The sequence below is a fragment of the Phycodurus eques genome, chromosome 1 (genome assembly GCF_024500275.1).
Source record: "Phycodurus eques isolate BA_2022a chromosome 1, UOR_Pequ_1.1, whole genome shotgun sequence".
Taxonomy (NCBI): Eukaryota; Metazoa; Chordata; class Actinopteri; order Syngnathiformes; family Syngnathidae; genus Phycodurus; species Phycodurus eques.
In genome coordinates, this window is record NC_084525.1 from 22,611,654 (window position 1) to 22,632,625 (window position 20,972).

At 43.7% G+C, this 20,972-nt stretch overlaps 1 protein-coding gene across 1 annotated transcript in view; it reads left to right on the top strand.

Annotated features, from left to right (window-relative positions):
* LOC133405989 (dystrophin-like) overlaps positions 1–20,972 on the top strand; it is a 216,857-nt gene that overhangs the window by 152,817 nt on the left and 43,068 nt on the right. The window contains 4 exon segments of the mRNA XM_061683126.1: positions 1,253–1,521; positions 1,604–1,750; positions 12,337–12,400; positions 15,809–15,869. Coding sequence (XP_061539110.1) covers positions 1,253–1,521; positions 1,604–1,750; positions 12,337–12,400; positions 15,809–15,869 — 541 coding nt within the window.

Sequence of the window (20,972 nt, forward strand, 5' to 3'; positions counted from 1 at the left end):
ATCTGAGGTCTTTGTTCACCACTTAACTGTCACAGCCCCTATGGGAAAGATTTGCATGAGTGCTACGCTATAACGTGCTGAAACACTGTTAACGTCCGCAATTGTTTTGTTTGTTTGGATTCTTTTGGATGCACTGTGAAAGCATCTCACAAATTCTGAGGGAAGTTTACTTGATGCGTATTCCTTGCTGGTGCTTTCAGAGTATTGTTGTAAAATTGGCCTCTAAAGTACTGCACCCTGGCATTCACATGGCAACGGTCACGTGGAAGTTAACAAACAAACTTCGTGGCACCTTAGCAACAGCCCAGTTACTGCTGAGGTTTTATGGGCCACTAGATGGAATGGAACAAGAGAGGCAGGAATCCAGCTGTTAATAACTGAAGGAACAAAACGCTTTCCTGCTGCATTGAGAAAGTTCACGCAGGATCTTTTGAGTGACATTTTGTTGGGTTTACGTAATGGTATTGAAACGGCATCTTCTCATCCAGCCTCCTCAAAGTGATCAAGTGTCTTTGCTATTTGATTAAATCAAACAAGTCTCCATTCTTCAATGACAGAAAAAAAAAATATATTTTTAGAGTATCTGACCCAAGATGTTGGAGTTATCTAAGGCCCAGGGTCTGATCACTATCTTTGTACATGTTGCTTCATCAGACAGTTACATTGTTTTTGTTTGTATTATTATTATTTCTTTTGGGGGGAATTAGGTGATACTCTGGATTCGTAGTCATCCATCCTTTGCAGCCACAGAATTTTTTTGTGAGCAGAATACAGGACATATTTTAATTTGGATCGGATCGAAATGAAGTGTGTTTGTAAGTACTTGGCATCACAATATGGTCCGAAAATTGTTTCTCTTTCCTTCTTCTACTACAGTATAAGAAATTACCTAAGCTACCCTGGACGTCTTGGGTCATATGTCATTTACAGATTTGAGCAATGTTGTTGTCATGTCATGGTAATCCATGAACATACATTTCCAGCTGTACAGCAATGCTAAAGTCTGTAAATGTTATATGACCCAAGATGTCTTGGGTAGCTAAGGTCATTTGTAGCTGTCTCCATATTTACTTTAATAGGCATGGGTTGTGGGAGTTTTTTTTATGAACAGATTTTTTTTTCTGAAAGCCTTATAACTATGGCACCGAAAAATAATACACAGAAGATGTCGGTGGTAGACGTGTTTAAAATGACATATCTCAAGTTATGTAAAAGGACATAAATATGATTTGAGTCTTTGTGCGTACCTCAGACATCGGTTCCATGGAGCGCGCCCAGAATGTTGGGCGAATCCTGCGTAAGGAAGCAAATGACGTGACGACCAAATGGGAACAGCTCAATAGCAACTCTGCTGATTGGCTGAGGACGCTGGAGCTGGCTCTGCAGCGGCTGATGGAGCTCCTGGAGGCAGAGGACCTTGTGGATGGGCAGCTGAGGCAGGCAGAGATGGTGAAGGATGCTTGGGAGCCTGTTTGTGATCTTCTCATCAACTCGCTGCCCGAGCACATCCAAAGAGTCAAGGTGGAATTGGTGTTTTGTCCACACAAACATCGTTACCCTAAAATGGATCTAACTTCCTTTTTTTGTCACACGTGTGACACAGGAGTTCCAGGAAGAGATTGCGCCCATTCAGGAAGACGTAACGCACATGAACCAGTTGGCGTCCACTTTCAGTCTGCCTGAACTCCACCTGTCGCCCAGCAACCTGGAACGCATTGAAGAGCTCAACACACGCTGGAAACTGTTGCAGGTACTCTCTGGTGTACTCAGAAAGCACTTTACACAACTCTATTCTGATTTTTAGAATTTTAGAACTGTCTTAGCGACATGGTTGGTGAGTGGTTACCACGATGCCCTCACAGTTCTGAGGTTGAGATTTTGAATCCAGGCGCCGGCCTTTCTGTGGTGAGGTTGCAAGTTCTCCCTCTGCTTGTGTGAGTTTTCTCTGGGTACTGAGGCTTCCTCCCACATTTGAAGACTTTAAATCGTTCTTAGGTCTGAATGTGAATGTTGTGCGTGTGTGTGTGTGTATTTTGATTTAGAAGTGACAACGGACTAATGAATCGTATCGCATCAAACTCAAGATAGCTTGAACTGGGCGATCGCCCTGTTAAAAAGTTAAAAAGATCTGTTTGATGTTGCTGATATGATATGCTGAATATGTGTGTGTGTGTGTGTGCGCGCGCGCATGTGTATATATACAGAAGGTACAGAAAATATTCAGACCCCTTCGATTTTTCACTCTTTGTTATATTGTAGCCATTTGCTAAAATCATTTAAGTTCATTTTTTTCCTCATGAATGAAGCACCCCATATTGACAGAAAAAAACGGAATTGTTGAAATTTTTGCATATTTATTAAAAAAAGAAAAACTGAAATATCACACAGCCATACGTATTCAGACCCTTTGCTGTGAGACTCGGGTGCTGTCCATTTCTTCTGATCATCCTTGAGATGGTTCTACACCTTCATAGGAGTCCAGCTGTGTTTGATTATACTGACTGATACTGATCCATTTTATGCCAGAACAGTTTTACTGTGTCACAGTGGGGTTTTTAAGCTTCCGCTGTGGTTTCTTAGTATTATAATTGAAGTTTATTGAGAATCAGAGTCGATCAGTTTCTACAGGGGAGAGAGAAACAAAGACAAATGACAAAGCACTAATTGTAAACAGGATGAGAGAAGTAAGTCAGTACAATATCTACAACAAAGAAACATTAAATATGAGTTTTGCATGGGGCTGTAGTGCTACACCCTGTGAGGGAAGGACAGGACAAGATAGAACAGGACAAGGACAGGAGAAGAAGCATCCAGGACATGGGTCGTAAACCCAGCTGTACAACTGAAGTGTGGTGGGATTAAGTATGTAAATTATAAAAGTCTACAGGACGAGAGGGGAGTGAGGGGACACACAAGCAATTCGCATATTCATTTGTCGCAATAAGTGAGTGGCCCCACACCCAGTGAAAGAGTCCCAGAGTTGTGTGCCTTCGGACACATGCAAGTGAATTGACACCGTTTTACATGCACAAAGACTGACAGAAGTGTCCTGTCCTGTCCGCGGAGGCTGAGGACCCAACCAAATCAATCAAAGGGCGGGATCGGGCCCAGGGGTCCACCCGAGAGCAGCCCGGTGGACGGGACACGTACCACACCGAGGAACCCAGGGCGGTCCGCAGGGACCCAATGCCACCCCCCCAGCCATAATCACAAAGTAAAAACATATTTTCAGACATTTTTGTAACTTTATCAAAAATTTAAACATTCAAACATAATCGATACGTAAATATTCACACCCTTTGTTATGACACTCAAATGACCAGATGGCGCCTACCAGTGTGGTCGCCTCGGTAACGCGCTCTCTAGTATTGTTTTTGTTTTTGTGTTTTTCGTCCGTCTTTGGAGACCTTACACGACTCACTTACACAAGGGGAGACCTGCTAACCATCAAGGAGGCTACACCGGACTTTCTGTCACCAACTTTCGAAAATCCGCTCAGTTTTTTTCCCCCGAGTTACTCACCGGAGCGGCGTCCGCGGTTTTCGGCGCATGGATGCGGAAGCGGCGCCACAGAGGAAAACGAGCCGGCATTCAGGTGAAACTCCGCAAGAGAGGACACAGATTGGCGTTCCCGTTGATCCACCTCGCGAATGTACGCTCCCTACCCAACAAAATGGACGAGCTTCATCTTCTGTTAAAGACCAGTAAAGACTTCGGACGTTCCGCGGCCATGTGCTTCACGGAGACCTGGCTTTGCGACGCTGTACCCGATGGCGCCGTCACGCTTCCCGGCTTCAACATTCATCGAGTGGACCGCGACATGGAATCATCGGGGAAAACGAAGGGTGGCGGGATATGCCTCCATATAAACGAAAAATGGTCACGGTGCTCAGCACACACTGCAGCCCGCATTTGGAGTCGCTGTTTTTGAACTGTAAACCATTTTACTCGCCACGTGAGTTTGCATCGTTTATACTGGCTGGAGTCTATATTACACCGCAAGCTAACACGAACGCCGCATTGCTAACGCTCGCCGAACAAGTCAACGAAATTGAAAAAAAAACACCCTGACTCACCCCTCATTATTCTCGGGGACTTTAACAAAGCTAAACTCAACCACGAACTCCCTAAATACAAGCAGCACATCGACTGTCCTACCAGGGAAAATAATACTTTAGACCACTGCTACACTACGGTAAAAAACGCATACCGTGCTATACCTCGTGCAGCCCTGGGCTCGTCTGATCACTGCTTAATTCACTTAATACCGACGTACAAGCAAGAACTTAAATGTGCGAAGCCTACAGTGAAAACAGTCAAAAAGTGGACCAATGAAGCAAAGATGGAACTTCAAAGCTGTTTAGACTGCACAGACTGGAGTGTCTTTGAAAATTCAGCTGGCAGCCTGGATGAATATACGGACACTGTCACATCCTATATCAGTTTCTGTGAAGAGGTTTGTGTACCAACAAAATCATTTCGGACATTCAACAACAACAAGCCGTGGTTCACTGCTAAACTTAAGCAGCTTCGCCAAGCTAAGGAAGACGCATATCAGAGCGGGGACAGGGCCCTGTATAATCGAGCTAGAAACCAGCTGACTAAAGAAATTAACATTGCAAAGAGGATCTATGCAGCAAAGTTGGAAAAACAGTTTAGCGCGAACGACTCAAAAACAGTCTGGCATGCATTCCAATCGCTGACTAATTACAAGCGACGATCCCCCCAAGCTGAGAACAATAGCACACTAGCCAACGACTTGAATATCTTCTATTGCAGATTTGAAAAGGACAGTTTCACTCCACACACCCACCCGGCCGCACCCGCGACCACAACCACACCTCTGACTTCTGCGTTAACCATCCATGAACAGGATGTGAGACGCATCTTCAAACAACAGAAGATTAACAAAGCGACAGGACCGGACCATGTGTCCCCATCCTGCCTCAAAGTCTGCGCGGACCAGCTCGCTCCAGTCTTCACTCAGATCTTTAACAGATCTTTGGAAATGTGCGAAGTTCCATCCTGTTTCAAACGCTCCACCATCATTCCAGTCCCCAAGAAACCTGCAATCTCTGGTCTGAATGACTACAGGCCTGTCGCTTTGACATCTGTGGTCATGAAGTCCTTTGAACGTCTCGTGCTGGACCACCTCAAGAGTGTCACAGGTCCCCTGCTGGACCCCCTGCAGTTTGCCTACCAAGCGAACAGGTCTGCGGATGATGCAGTCAACATGGGACTGCACTTCATCCTAGAACACCTCGACAGTGCAGGGACCTACGCGAGGATCCTGTTCGTGGACTTCAGCTCAGCGTTCAACACCATCATCCCTGAACTCCTTTCAACCAAGCTTCTCTAGCTCAGCGTCTCACCTGCCATCTGCCAGTGGATTTACAGCTTTCTGACGGGCAGGACACAGCAGGTCAGGCTGGGGGAGGCCACCTCATCCACACGCAGCATCAGCACTGGGGCCCCCCAAGGTTGTGTCCTCTCTCCGCTGCTCTTCTCTCTCTACACGAACGACTGCACCTCAGCGAACCCGACTGTCAAGCTCCTGAAGTTTGCAGATGACACCACTGTCATCGGCCTCATCAAGGACGGTGACGAGTCTGCATATCGACAGGAAGCGGAGCGGCTGGAGCTGTGGTGCGGCCGACACAACCTGGAGCTGAACACGCTCAAGACGGTAGAGATGATCGTGGACTTCAGGAGGCATCCTTCGCCACAGCTGCCCCTCACGTTGTCCAGCTGCCTTGTGTCAACCGTCGAGACCTTCAAGTTCCTGGGAATTACAATCTCTCAGGACCTGAAGTGGGCGACCAACATCAACTCCGTTCTCAAAAAGGCCCAGCAGAGGATGTACTTCATGCGGCTTCTGAGAAAGCACGGCCTGCCATCGGAGCTGCTGAGACAGTTCTACACAGCGGTCATCGAATCAGTCCTGTGTTCTTCCATCACAGTCTGGTTTGGTGCTGCTACAAAAAAGGACAAACTCCGACTGCAACGGACAATCAAAACTGCTGAAAGGATTGTCGGTACCCCCCTACCCACCATTGAGGACTTGCACGCTGCCAGAACTAAGACAAGGGCGTGCAAAATCCTCTCGGACCGTCTGCACCCCGGTCACCGGCTCTTCCAGCTCCTTCCCTCAGGTAGGCGCTACCGATCAACGCAAACTAGAACGAGTAGACATTCCAACAGCTTCTTCCCTCTTGCGATCAACTTCTTAAACACCTAACCTATAATTCCATTACAACAAGCCGGCAATTTTTTGACTTGAGTTCGTTGTCACATTTCTGTGGGGGCAATTATGTATTACTCGTGCACTCACTGTAGTTGTCTCGCCATGCTGCACTATTTGCATATACTGGCCACTCATGCCAGAGTAGCATCTGCTCCATTTGCACATTGATTGAGGAGTATCTGTAACATTTGCACAACCAACATTGTCCCAGATGATCGCACTACTCGTCACTTTAAACCGCATACACTCCTTGAAGTCTCACCGCCCTTTGCACAATGGTCATTGCACCGGACTATTGCAATATTAGTCGTTCGAACTGCTCTAAGTGCTAGAGGACTCTGCATCTTTTTGCACAATTGTTTTTTGTCAATGTCTTGATGTCCCCAAAGTGTTCTGTAAATTGACTGTCTGTTGTACTAGAGCGGCTCCAACTACCGGAGACAAATTCCTTGTGTGTTTTGGACATACTTGGCAAATAAAGATGATTCTGATTCTGATGTAAGATCCAGTGCATCTGATTTCCACTGATCATCCTTGAGATGCTTCTACAACTCGAATGAAGTCCATCTGTGGTAAATTCAGTTGTTTGAACATCATTTGGAATGGCACACACCTGTCTATATAAGGTCTCATAGTTGGCAGTGCATATCAGAGCAGAAACCAAGCAATAAAGTCTAAGGAATTGTCTGCTGACCTCCGAGACCGGATTGTGTCAAGGCACAAATCTGGGTAAGGATACAAAAGAATTTCAGCAGCATTAAAGGTCCCGAAAAGCACTTTAGTCTCGATTATTTGGAAATGGAAGACGTTTGGAACCACCAGGACCCTTCCTAGATATGCCCGTCCGACCAAGCTGCGTAACCGGGGAAGAAGGGCCTTGGTTAGAGAAGTGAACAAAAACCCTACGGTCACTAAGGCGGAGCTCCAGTGTTCCCTTGCGGATATAGGAAAACCATCCAGAGGGTCAACCATTGCTAACGCACTTAACCAATCAGACCTTTATGGTAGAGTGGCCAGACGGAAGCCACTTCTCACTAAAAGGCACATGACAGCCCGCTTGGAGTTTGCCAAAAGGCACCTTAAGGATTCTCAGACCTGCAGAAACAAAATTCTCTGGTCTGATGAAACCAAAATAGAACTTTTTGGCCTGAATTACAAGAGTCATATCTGGAGAAGAAGAGGGACTGCTCATCACCTGGCTAACAACATCCCTACTGTGAAACATGGTGGTGGCAGCATCATGCTGTGGGGCTGTTTTTCTGCTGCAGGAACTGGGCGACTAGTCCGCATAGAGGGTAAGATGACAGCTGCCACATATAGAGAGATTCTTCACGAGAACTTGCTCCAGAGTGCTCTGGAACTCAAACTATGGCATCAATTCACCTTCCAACACGACAATGACCCAAAGCACACAGCCAACGTAACAAGGACTGGTTTCAAGAGCAGCCTGTGAATGTCCTTGAGTGGCCCAGCCAGAGCCCGGACTTGAATCCAATGGAACATCTCTGGAAACAAAAACAAAAAATGTCTGTCCACCGACACTGCCCATCAACCTGACTGACCTTGAGAGGATCTGCAGAGAAGAATGGTAGAAAATGCTCCAAAACAAGAAGACTTGAGGCTGTGATTGCTGCCAAGGGTGCTTCATCAAAATATTAAGCCAAGGGTGTGAATACCTATTATGTTTCAATGTTTACATTTTCAGTAAATTTGCACAACTGTTGAACTGAATTAAAATTTCAGGATGAATACAAAAACCCATCCCTCCCATCCCCACAGATAAATGCAGACACACCCATACGAACAGACACACATACACAGATTCTATTGACTAACTGTACAGAGAGGCATGGCAATATGGCAAGGCACTGAGACAATCTGTGGGAGCCATCCACAGCGAGAGGTGCCACAGCTCACAACCACAGAGGATGCCACCACAGAAACCACCGCGACCGGAGTAGACTGGGTGGGCCTCCCCACATTGTGCAGAGACCGCCAGTCCTCCCGTTCCCAATAGTCTCCAGGATGACATCCCCTCAGGCAGACTGAACACACCTCCCGACATGGAGGCTCCCATGAGGAGACACTGGAGTAAAACTTAAAAAGACTAAAAAAAAACAATAAAACAGGATAAAAGCTGAACGACAATAAGAGATACTATAAAGGATAATAAGAGATACCATAAATTATGATAACAATAAATTGATAAATGAGTAAAATAAGTAATGAATAAATAGGGAAATTCATAAATACGTGAAATGAGTAAAATAAAAATCAGTAGATCAGTTAAAGGCTAAACCAAACAGGGGAGCGTTGAGCCTTTCTTTAAAAGCATCAACAGTCTTTGCGTTATTGATGCCCTGGCAGCCTGTTCCAGAAGCGCGGGCCATAATGGCTAAAGGCAGCCTCCTCTTGGGGTTTTCTTCTAGTTTTTGGAATGATTAAAAGGCCACTGCCAGAGTACCTCAGGACTTGCGAGGGTTGATAAGATAAAAGCAGTATCGGATAGATATGATGGCCCAAGACCATAGGAAACATTTAAAAACTAATAAAAGAACTTCAAAATTGATCCTGAAACACTCGGTTAGCCAATGGAGTGATCTCAAAATCGGTGTAATGTGCTCTCGCCCTCTGGTCTTTGTCACCACACGAGCAGCTGAGTTCTGGACTAGTTGTAGAGTGTAGATGTTCTTATTTGGGAGACCAGAGAGCAGGGCATTGCAGTAGTCTAAACAACAGGAGATAAAAACATCCATTAGCACCACCGTGTTAGCCTGAGAGAGAAACGGCAGACTCTGACTATATTCTTGAGATGTTAAAAATCTTGGTTACATTATTGATATGTGGAATAAAAGTAAGCTCAGAGTAAAAAAAACTACACGGAGGTTTTTAATACTTTGTGAGGGTTTAAAATCTCCTACCTTTAGGACCGATAGCTAAAACCTTTGTCCTGGTTGAGCTGTAGGAAATTCACTGCGATCCATGACTGCATATCTAAAATACAGTACATTTAAGAAGGGTATCAATTGCCCCTGTGTCATCAGGAGACACAGCGATGTACAGCTGTGTATCATCTGCATAAAACTGTGGAAGCTGATGCTGTGTCTACTGATGACGTGCCCAGTAGCATGTGCACATTAAAAATAATTGGACCTAAAATTTAACCTTGGGGCACCCCACACTCAATTTGACACGTTCTGGAGGAATGTGTATCCAAACCTACAACGAAACTCCGATCTGTGAGACAAGAGCTAAAAACAGTCCCAGAAAGCCCGACCAGGTTCCGGAGTCTCTTTATGAATTCAAAATGGCAGTGTGCCTGATTCATAGGTGGTCAATAATGTGTAATCAGAATCAGAATCAGAATCATCTTTATTTGCCAAGTATGTCCAAAACACACAAGGAATTTGTCTCCGGTAGTTGGAGCCGCTCTAGTACAACAGACAGTCAATTTACAGAACACTTTGGAGACATCAAGACATTGACAAAAAACAATTGTGCAAAAAGATGCAGAGTCCTCTAGCACTTAGAGCAGTTCGAACGACTAATATTGCAATAGTCCGGTGCAATGACCATTGTGCAAAGGGCGCTGAGACTTCAAGGAGTGAATGCGGTTTAAAGTGACGAGTAGTGCGATCATCTGGGACAAATGTCGGTTGTGCAAATGTTACAGATACTCCTCAATCAGTGTGCAAATGGAGCAGATGCTACCCTGGCACGAGTGGCCGGTATATGCAAATAGTGCAGCGTGGCGAGACCACTACAGCGAGTGCACAAGTAATAAATAATTGGCCCCACAGAAATGTGACAACGAACTCAAGTCAAAAAATTGCCAGCTTGTTGTAATGGAATTATAGGTTAGGTGTTTAAGAAGTTGATCGCAAGAGGGAAGAAGTCAAACAAATCAAAGAGAAAACAGATCTGCAGTCACATGGAATCTTTTTAGTGTGAAAATGAAAATGGGCTAAAATCTCAACAGTAGAAGCAATCCTATTTTTAGTACACAACCTGCCTTACAGCCTTGAAGGAGGAAGTAACCTAAGCAGCCACCTTAGCCATGTCAAGGAGTTCTGTGCAAACAACATCATGAGAGTAGCATATCATTGAGACATAGAGCTCACACATACATGTTCTTCATTGATGGAAAATACTGTATATTAGTAGATCACTTTATAAAAAGAGAGGGCAAATGTGGCTACACAAGTACCTTTAACTTACCACCAGGTGACTGTGGAGTGAATGAATAATGTGTGAAATTGTAAAGCGTCTTTGAATTCTGTGAAAAGCGCTATATAAATCAAATGCATTATTATTATTATTGTTGTTATTATTGTTATTATTATAAAACCTTTTGAGCTCATGACCCAAATCACAAATGTGGTTCCTCCCAAGGGCACAAACATGAATCAAAAAGCCACTTGTGGCAAAAATGTCTTTTTCCTTCTTGTTAATTAAGAAAATTGCTCACAGCATTACTCTGAAAACATGCAACCCAATATAAATTGAGTTGCAACCCATTTTGGGAAACCTGGTTTGCAGTGCATATTTGTGGCACTAAAATTGTGTATTAACATACTTTTCATTCCAAATCATTTCTCCTGCTTCTTGTAGAAGGCTTTCATCTGACTCCAGTATGCACAGTAAAATGCAAATGATTGCTTACTTTTATGGTGCATATACACGGTATACATTGTACAAGCACTTGAAACATTTGAAATGGTCATATTGGTACAGAACATTTTTTTTTTCAGCTCGATGATCAGAGGGAAGCAGGAACCTGCATGCTGAGATCGCTTTAAACAAATAATCCTGGTCTTTACTTAGAACACTGCGAAGCCGTTTGGCCAGCACCAGGACTCTCTCTTGGAGTAATTGCAGCAAATTCCTCTCGCTCATATTCACTTGTACAAGTTCAACTAGGTTACTGTGGATATGAGGAAAAAAAATGGAGCTCAAATGGCTTGAGTGAGGTGGGCATGAAGATAAGAAATAAAAATTATTGGCATTACTTTCACATCTTACTCTAATTCATCTGATCCTCATCACATGTACTCATTCCGTCTCCCAAGTACAGCCTTCAGATTGTTGTAGAGGAAAGGTGGTTAATTAGGTGAGCACTTCATTCTGGCTGAATTACATACTTATTCTATTAAGGAAAAGATGAGACACTTTTGATGATTCACTTTTTTTTTTACTTTCCTGGATCTGAAATAATCAGCTTCTCCTACATCCCTGCGGGAGCTCCCCGGGAACATTTTGGAGATTAGTGCATCTTCGGTAGACATTTTCAGGGTGCTTCCTGCGAGCAACCACACCCTCATGCATCAACTGGCTTTGTGTCAAGTCCCATCCCATTTGAAAGGTGTAATTTCTGGAGAAATGTTGTAGCATTTGTGTGCCGTAGTCACAGAAAGCTTGAATAATGATAATTATTTCTAAATAATAAATAATTTCTAAATAATTCTATGAATGCCAGCTGACTGCAGGAGATATGTCACATATCCCGCAGCAAACTGAAAACCAGCAGAGAACACGTACCACACTTCTCAAAGTGTGGTACATTCAGTTATTGTCACCCATGGCTCTTTATGTCTTTGCCTGCATCATACTTGTACTGCATCTTTTATCATGAGTCTACATGGCACACACACACACACACACACACACACACATACACTTCTACACACTTACAAACACACACACCAAAAAAGGTGCATACGATTTTCTACATACACTGTAAAAACCTGTTTTAATGCAACTGCAGTATTCAGTTTGCGTGGAAAGGACTTCATTGACAATCAGTTGCCGCAATGAGATCCAAAACAACAACTGTATCAAAAATTATGCCTTTACAAAATAATGGCATTATAATATTTTGTTTATTTAGTTAAATGTAATAGACACAGGAGTGCAGTTCTCCGTCACTGCAAACTTTCCATCCATCCATCCAAGGCAGAGTTTTTTTTAGGTTCTTGTATTTGATCTCATTGGATTGTGTACCTTATAAAGTGTCTACTAAATGTATATTCCTATTGATATAACAAGGCCCAGTGAATGCTTATCAGTTTTTTGTTTTTTTCCCCCTCTATCAGGTGTCAGTCAATGACCATCTGAAGCAGCTGATGGATGCACATCAAGACTTTGGCCTCCTTCATGGTGAGTAAAACACTCTTTTTTGTGGATGATGGTGTATTAATGTAGTTATTCAGTCACATCAGTATTTTTCAATATGGCCCTGGACTCTTGCCCTTAATCCATTCTACTCTCAGGTATCAGTTGAGTTTTGTACTGACCCTGGGAGATGTGGATGACTGTGCTCTCGGCCATGTGTCAAATTATACTCTTCAAGTATTCATGACGATTGACGGTCTGCTCTCCTTGTGCAAGTGTAGCTGAAGTTGGAATCGTTTCGAAAACTACTGGCTACTACTGTCTGACACAGCTATTAATGTCTTAACCACTGACAACAAAAGTGAGTACACCCCTAGGTGAAAATGTTTTAATTGTGGCCAAAGTTCCAATCGTTTCTGTGACCACCAGCACTCCCAGCACTACTTTAACCCTGTTTACATGTTCTCCCAGTGCATGCATGGGTTTTCTCCAGGCAACTCCGGTTTCCTCCCACATCCCAAAAATATGTGTGGTAGGTTGATTGAAGACTCTAAATTGCCCGTAGGTGTGAATGTGAGCGCGAAAAGTTGTTTGTTTCTATGTGCCCTGCGATTGGCTGGCGACCGGTTCAGGGTGTACCCTGCCTCCCGCCCAGAGATAGCTGGGATAGGCTCCAGCAGCCCGCGACCCTAGTGAGGATAAAATGGATGGATGGATGGATGCCTTAACCCTCGTATTAGGCATGTAGTTCACCAGAGCTTCGCATGTTGCCACTAGAGTCCTCGTCCACTCCTTCATGATGGCATCAAGGAACTAGTGACAGGCCTTGGCATTTCCAATTTTCACTTCGGGGTGGTCTCACTTTTGTTGCCAGTAGTTTAGACATTCATGACTATCTATTGGGTTATTTTGAGGGGACAGTAAATGTACACTGTTAAACGACCTGCACACTGACTTCATTGTATTGTCAGTGTTATCACATGTTGTGACTCCGGTAAAACAGCCAAGAATCATTCTGATTTTGAGGTTTTAGTCTTTGTCAAAGTTAATTGTAAGATCAGCATAAATTTGCATGTTCATTGCATACTTGAAAGTGGTATAGGTTCTGTTGCGGATTGGGTTGAGAGGCAGTTCAATGTTGCGAGCATATAGTTCATCTGAGTGGAGTTGCTGTACAATTTCTAATAGATTCAGCACCACTCGAAATTGGTTAATGATAGAGAGCATTAGAGACCTTTTTACCATAACGTCACATGTACTGCAGGATGGGAAAAGCTCAAGCGATGTCTGATTGCACCACAAGTATACAAACCTTACAAGTCATTTGACCAAGGCACAGTGATTGAGAAAACAGAGTGTTTATTTTATCCTGCTTCTCTACGCCGTAGTGTCAATCGAAAAGATTTTAAGTGAGGTTGATTTCTTCCAAGGTAGAAAGAACGCCGGCCATAATTTACATTTCAAAGGTAAGTTGATTCAAAAATAGAAGTGGTAGGCACTCAGGTTTAGTTAACGTGATCATTGTGAGACTAGCCAATTGATTGACTTTTCTGTTGCTCGGATTAATCGCACAGATGTGCTCTTTCGGCTGTGAAATCGATAGCGTACTGTACACTGATGTTTGCTAGCAGGTGAGCCATTATCCTTTGCTAAATTACTCAAGAACAACCTAACTAAACGTTGGAGTAGCCACTTAAAGGGACAGAGTGGGAATCAAACCTCCATCATCGGTTTTTTAGAAGGCATTTCTCACAGATATGTATAAAGCGTTTAGTTGGGTTGTTCTTGAGTAATTTAGCAAAGGATAATGGCTCGCCTGCTAGCAAACATCAATGTACAGTAGTCTATCGATTTCACAGGCGAAAGAGCACGTCTGTGCGATTAATCCGAGCAACAGAAAAGTCAATTCATTGGCTATTAATTGGCTAAATTTATCTCTCACCTACAGGTTCCGCTGGATTAGTTTTACTTTTTTTTTTTTTTTTTTTTTTTAACAAAATCACAATGATACCTAAAGATTTTAGGTTAGCAGTGGTTGGCACCGATTGTTTACATTATGAAAAGGTCTACTTTTTTTTTTTTTTTTTTTTTTTTATAAACCTTTCCTGTTCAGCTGCATGGCCTTGCAGAATGGTGGATCTGTATGCCTTTGTCCGTTGTGCACAAGGGGAGTTTGAAATACTCCCTCTGCTTATTTTAATTATTTTTTTTTATTATTCTGATGTTTATTGAAAATGCAGCTGGACACAAACGTGTTTTAGGGGACAGACAGAGGGATAAGAGTGATTTGTAGATGAGGAGGGTGGGGGACACACCCGGTAAGGACATGCAATAGCTAACCAAGAGAACAAGATAAGAGAGGACAGAAAAGGGCAGGACCGGATGTGGGGAAAATGAGCAAGGCAGTGCTATTGAAGAGTGGTGTGATGGGATTCTTTTTTTAGTGTCTGAACACCTGTAAGAACCTGTGAATTGATATGTCAGTATAACCTGTGTTGTTGTTAGTGATCCCAGCAGAAGTAAATAAAGCCTATAGTGTGTCCATCGAACGTATTAGTGAATGAACACCATATCACATGCATGTTAATCAATTGTTGTACGGAGTTGCTGAGGGCACATCGGGGGGTCGAGTCAGCGAGCCCGTCCAGCAGGGGACCCCATCGACCCCCCAGGACCCAAGGAGGTCCCGAACCCGACCGAGGCGCCCCGACCAGTCCCAAAGGGAGGGGCACGGGCACCAGACCACCAACACCACCCCCTACCCAGCGAGACCCCCCGCCGCCACCGCCTCCACCACCCCCGGAGAGCATGGGGGCCCCACCCACCAACAGGGCCCAATGCAGGAGCCAGCAGCCACCCCAAAACGGGTCATAGCCCGCCAAAGGGACCCCATGTTAAGCGCCTGTCGTGAGCAAGGACGGGCGAGGGCACCAAGAGAGGGGAGAAGAGGGGGGAAGAAGGCGGGGCCCAAAGGGGTGCAGAGGGAGGGGGGGCGGACCTAGTAAGGAGAGAGGAAAGCAGGAATGGGAAGTGGAGGATAATACACGCACACATATACACGCATGCACACATGCGCATGCGCGCACAAACACACATAACACACACACACCTTGCTAAAGTAAACATGACTCAAAGGAAAACACAAACTAAACCGACCCGAACAGCTTAGAAACAAAGTGACTTTAATATTTGTGTATCTGTGCCTGTGTGTCTGTTTGTGTGTCTGTGGTTGTGGGCATGCTGGATTTCAACTGTAGGAATGTTACCTGCGAGGCACAATCCCGCTGACATCAGGCCGTTTGAACAAAGCTGCCACTTACTGTTTACAATTTGGTTTTATGAGGCCACTGCACTTGTTTATAATAACAACTTTGCACACTACAATACAGGCAACTGCACAAATGGTTTATTTTAAACGTTTTAAAAGCCATCCCCCAACCTCTATCTCTGCAGGGTCTGTTGACAGCCCCTTCGAGCAAGGTGTCTCTCCAAACAACGTGCCCTACTACATTAAGTAAGTACATCTATTCCAGCAGCAAAAACATGTCTCTAAAGTAAATAAATGTGATGGCGTTTTTGCCATTGAATACAAAACCATTGTTGGACTATTCACTTCGCTAGTTTCCTTGTATTTTCAGCTAAGTATGTGTGGGTTGTGACTGTTTTTATTACTGTCCATAACCAATTAAACATTAAGGGCCTTAGTTACAAAAGGTTTGTGTGTGCAAAAACTTTATTTCTCACACAAACAGATGTGGAAGGTCATGTACTAACAGGGTGTACCAGGATTACGTCTGCCAACGGGCAAAAATTCTACGCAGTTCATTTTTCGCTATTCTCCTCGAACGTGCAAAATATCAGAATCAGAATCATCTTTATTTGCCAAGTATGTCCAAAAATATTGGGAATAGATTAAATTAGCACCTGCAATGTAAATAATCTAACCTGAGATGAATTGTGCTGGCTAATTTTGCATCTTTAAATACTGAAAGAGAGGTGCAAAGCATCACCCCTGTGCGTAACGATAGCTGCGGTTATTGCGGCAAGGAGGGGCGTAGGTGAAATGAAAGGCAACGAGGAGAACAGATCTTTTCTGCTCTTGTAAACAATTTTGAAATGTCAGAAACAAAAATCATCGTGAAATAGCGTCCCTTCAGCGATGCAATTTTTGAGCTTCTGAATCAGAGCTGACTTGGAGCCAGTCATAAGAAGGAGTCATGTCATATCATCTGTGACAGAACTCCTTCCAGCTCTGCATTTTCATGCGTCTGGGTCATTTCAGGGCAAAGTGACAATAGGAGTTATGCACAACCAACTTCCACATTCAGCAAAACAGGAAGAGGAACTTCCTTCCGGTTCAGGTCACTGGCGGAGCCCTATGGCAGGAGACTGGGAAAAAGCACCTAAAGAAATATTAACCGTCTACAGTGTCTTTTGTTTTACAAAAGATGTCTTTAAGAGCTACCAACGATGACCACTTCAGATTTTTGGGCTTTGTTTGTGTTTACCTCTATCATATCATATACTGTATGTATAAATAAATCATATACATGTACAGTATTTAACCTTTGTCAAAAGACGGCAACAGTAAAGAAAACTATGTTCCAGCAAGTTCGATTTCAAACCATCATGTCATCAGCCCGTAGTTATCGTTGCGCACACAGTAAGTCCGCCAAGCTGTTTTCTGGTTTGGTTACGTGACATTCCGCATGAGGCCCATCGGTCCTGGCCTCTCCAAGAGCAGTTTTCCGGATGTGCTGTCCCACAGTTTAAACGCAATGTCATGTAAGATGAGCAGATACATGCAATTGCCACACACTCAGGACAAATTAAATTAAACGAACCAAGGCGGTTGGAGCCTTCCAATAAATTTTGCGATGGATGCATTTTCTGTAACTCAGTAATATATATTTTTTTGCCTCTTCCACTTCCACTACCAGTTACATCACTTCAAACTGAAAGTTTTGCACATGAGGTCCTCTCCCAAATTTTTCGGACAAAACCATTGGGGCTACTGTTCTTAAAGTGTGAAACACTACTTTTAATACAGCAGTCTCCACCAACAGCGCACATTTGTTAGAGTGAGTGAACACACAATTTAGAGCCCGCTATTTGGGATCATAGTAAATCAGGCCCTAAGTGTCACTGAAGTGATGCTCCATACTTTTAGCCCAGGGGCGCACCACTGTTTCCACACACCATCACTGCACGCCTGCATGTGTGTTGTCTGTTGCTTCTCTGTGTGGCATACAACAAAAATATAACAGAGTGTAAATTGAATTTTCCTTTAGGGATTGAGATAAGATTAAACTAACCGAGCCGATCACAAGATGGAGCAATGGAGCTATTTTATATGACCTGTTCATTTACTGTATATACTTCCATCCATCCATTTTCTGAGCCGCTTCTCCTCACTAGGGTCGCAGGCGTGCTGGAGCCTATCCCAGCTATCATCGGGCAGGAGGCGGGGTACACCCTGAACTGGTTGCCAGCCAATCGTAGGGCACATACAAACAAACAACAATTCGCACGCACAGTCACACCTACGGGCAATTTAGAGTCTTCAATTAATGCATGTTTTTGGGATGTGGGAGGAAACCGGAGTCCCCGGAGAAAACCCACCCAGGCACGGGGAGAACATGCAAACTGCACACAGGCGGGGCTGGGGATTGAACCCGGGTCCTCAGCGCTGTGAGGCTGACGCTCTAACCAGTCGTCCACCGTGGCGCCCTGTATGTACTTGTTTACTTAATTGTTCCAAAAAATATATTTAAAATAAATAATGTATCTTTGTTCCTCTATTTATGCCAGTGAGGCATAGTGACAAATGAATGGTCTTCTATTAGATGGCAGGAAGTACATACAGTAATTAATGTCCCCACATTTTGTGACATTTTTGTTTGTTGGTGTGACGTGAGATATGTGCCTTCGCTCCATAAAGGTTGGAAGTGACTGCTCTCGTCAGGTCATGTATTCTAATCAGTCAGGTCAAACCAACATTACTACATTACAGAAATAATGGGTGCTAACTTACTGTAATTAAATTACTTTATTGTAATTAATTTACTTCACCCACACCGAAACTTGAGAGCATGATTCGACAGAACGCCGGTACAACCGTTAGTGCTAGCAGTAGCTTGGTAGGCTACATAATGTTTTGTTGCCTGTTTGCGAGCCGTATCGTATTAAAACTACGTGAACATACCTCAAGCAAGCCTTAGACAAACGTCCTCTCCCGAGCACCGGTGACCACCAACACACGTTTTCCCCCCATTTTGTACTTATAATACAGTCGGCGCGATCCACTCTTGTTGTCCTCGCCATGGTAACGAGTGTATCCGGTCGCATTTGAGGAGACAAGATAAAGCCCAATGATGGTAAAAAACGGGATGTGGTGGTATCGGAATACAAGATTTTATTGCTGTCTGTCCCACACCGCCGACATGTTTTTTTTTCAATAACTTTATTGGTGGTCAGACATTTACAGTACTATGTCAAAAGACACTCGACAAGGCTAAAAATAAACTAGCTTTTGGATTCAAGTATACTCTATACGATGGTGACGCGGAGTAAATGTATTTTGCAGAGCAGATCAATGACGCCATTGATCGGATCAGCAAATTATGACATTAAAATCGATCAGCATAAAATGCTAAAATCGGCCGATACCGATCAGATTCGTGTAAAGTCTCATTGTAAACTCAAACGCCTCTGGTTGTTAAAAAAAAAAAAAAGCTCTCTTATTATAATCTATACACAAACGCTGTAGATTCGGTTATGGAAATTCTTCACCATGACAGGAGTTTTCCCATTCCTCCATTTTCTAGACTCGTCTTCATAAGGGTCACAGGTAACTGGTGCCGATCCCAGCTGATTTTCTGCGAGAGGCGGGATATTGAACAGTCAATCACAGGAGAAGCAATTGTAAAAACAAAATCTTGTTTTCTTTCAAAAATATATACACAAATCAGTTCTGTCAAATTGGACTTCTCACTATTTAAATTGCTGCTGTTGTGGAATTTCTATCAGATAAACCTAGTTTGACTTCTTCACACACACATTTTCTCCCAGATTTGATAATCCAGGGTTTTTCAAAAGTCACCCATGTTTTTGTACTGTTGATTGAAAATTTATTTGAAACATAAAGTGGATGAAATTCACAAGGTAAAACCGACATTAACTAAGAATATTTGTGATACCATCTTGGATTTGAAATGTTCATCCATCCTGTAAGTCAGTTGTACAGTGGGTACGAAAAGTTTTCAGATCCCCTTAAATTTTTTCCTCATTAATGTACATACGCACCCCATATTGACAGAAAAAAATAGTAATTGTTGAAATTTTGGCTGATTTATTCAATAAGATAAACTGAAATGTCACGCAGCCATAAGTATTCAGACCCCTTTGTTGTGACACTCATATATTTAACTCGGGTGCTGCCCATTTCGTCTGATCATGCTTAAAATGGTTCTACACCTTCATTGGAGTCCAGCTGTGTTTGATTATACTGATTGGATTTGATTAGGAAAGCCACACACCTGTCTATGTCAGACCTTACAGCTCACAGAGCATGTCAGTGCAAATGCGAATCATGAGGTCAAAGGAACTGCCTGAAGAGCTCAGAGACAGAATTGTGGCAAGGCACAGATCTGGCCATGGTTGCAAAAAAAATTCTGCTGCACTTAAGGTTCCTAAGAGCACAGTGGCCTCCATAATCCTTAAATGGAAGACGTTTGGGACGATCAGAACCCTTCCTAGACCTGGCCGTCCGGCCAAACTGAGCAATTGGGGGAGAAGAGTCTTGGTGAGAGAGGTCAAGAAGAACCCAAAGATCACTGTGGCTGAGCTCCAGCAATGCAGTCAGGAGATGGGCAAAAGTTCTAGATAGTCAACCATCACTGCAGCCTTCCACCAGTCGGGGCTTTATTGCAGAAGGGCCCGACGGAAGCCTCTCCTTATTGCAAGAAACTTGAAAGCCTGCATAGAGTTTGCTAATAAAAAACACCTGAAGGACTCCAAGATGGTAAGAAATAAGATTCTCTGGTGTGATGAGACCAAGGTAGAAATTCTTGGCCTTAATTCTAAGTGGCATGTGTGGAAAACCAGGCACTGCTCATCACCTGTCCAATACAATCCCAACAGTGAAGCATGGTGGTGGCAGCATCATGCTGTGGGGGTGCTTTTCAGCTGCAAGGACAGGGAGACTGGTTGCAATCGAAGACAAGATGAATGCGGCCAAGAACAGGGATATCCTGGACGAAAACCTACTCCAGAGTGCTCAGAACCTCAGACTGGGCCGACGAAGGTTCACCTTCAAAAAAGACAATGACCCTAAGCACACAGCTAAAATACCAAAGGAGTGGCTTCAGAACTACTCGGTGACTGTTTTTGAAAGCCAGAGCCCTGATTTAAACCCAATTGAGCATCTCTGGAAAGACCTGAAAATGGCTGCAAGGAGGAAGGGCAGATGATCCCCAAATCCAGGTGTGAAAAACATCATTCCCAAAAGGACTCATGGCTGTATTAGCTCAAAAGGGTGCTTCTACTAAATACTGTGCAAAGGGTCTGAATTCTTATGGCTGTGTCATATTTCAGTTTTTCTTTTTTAATAAATCCG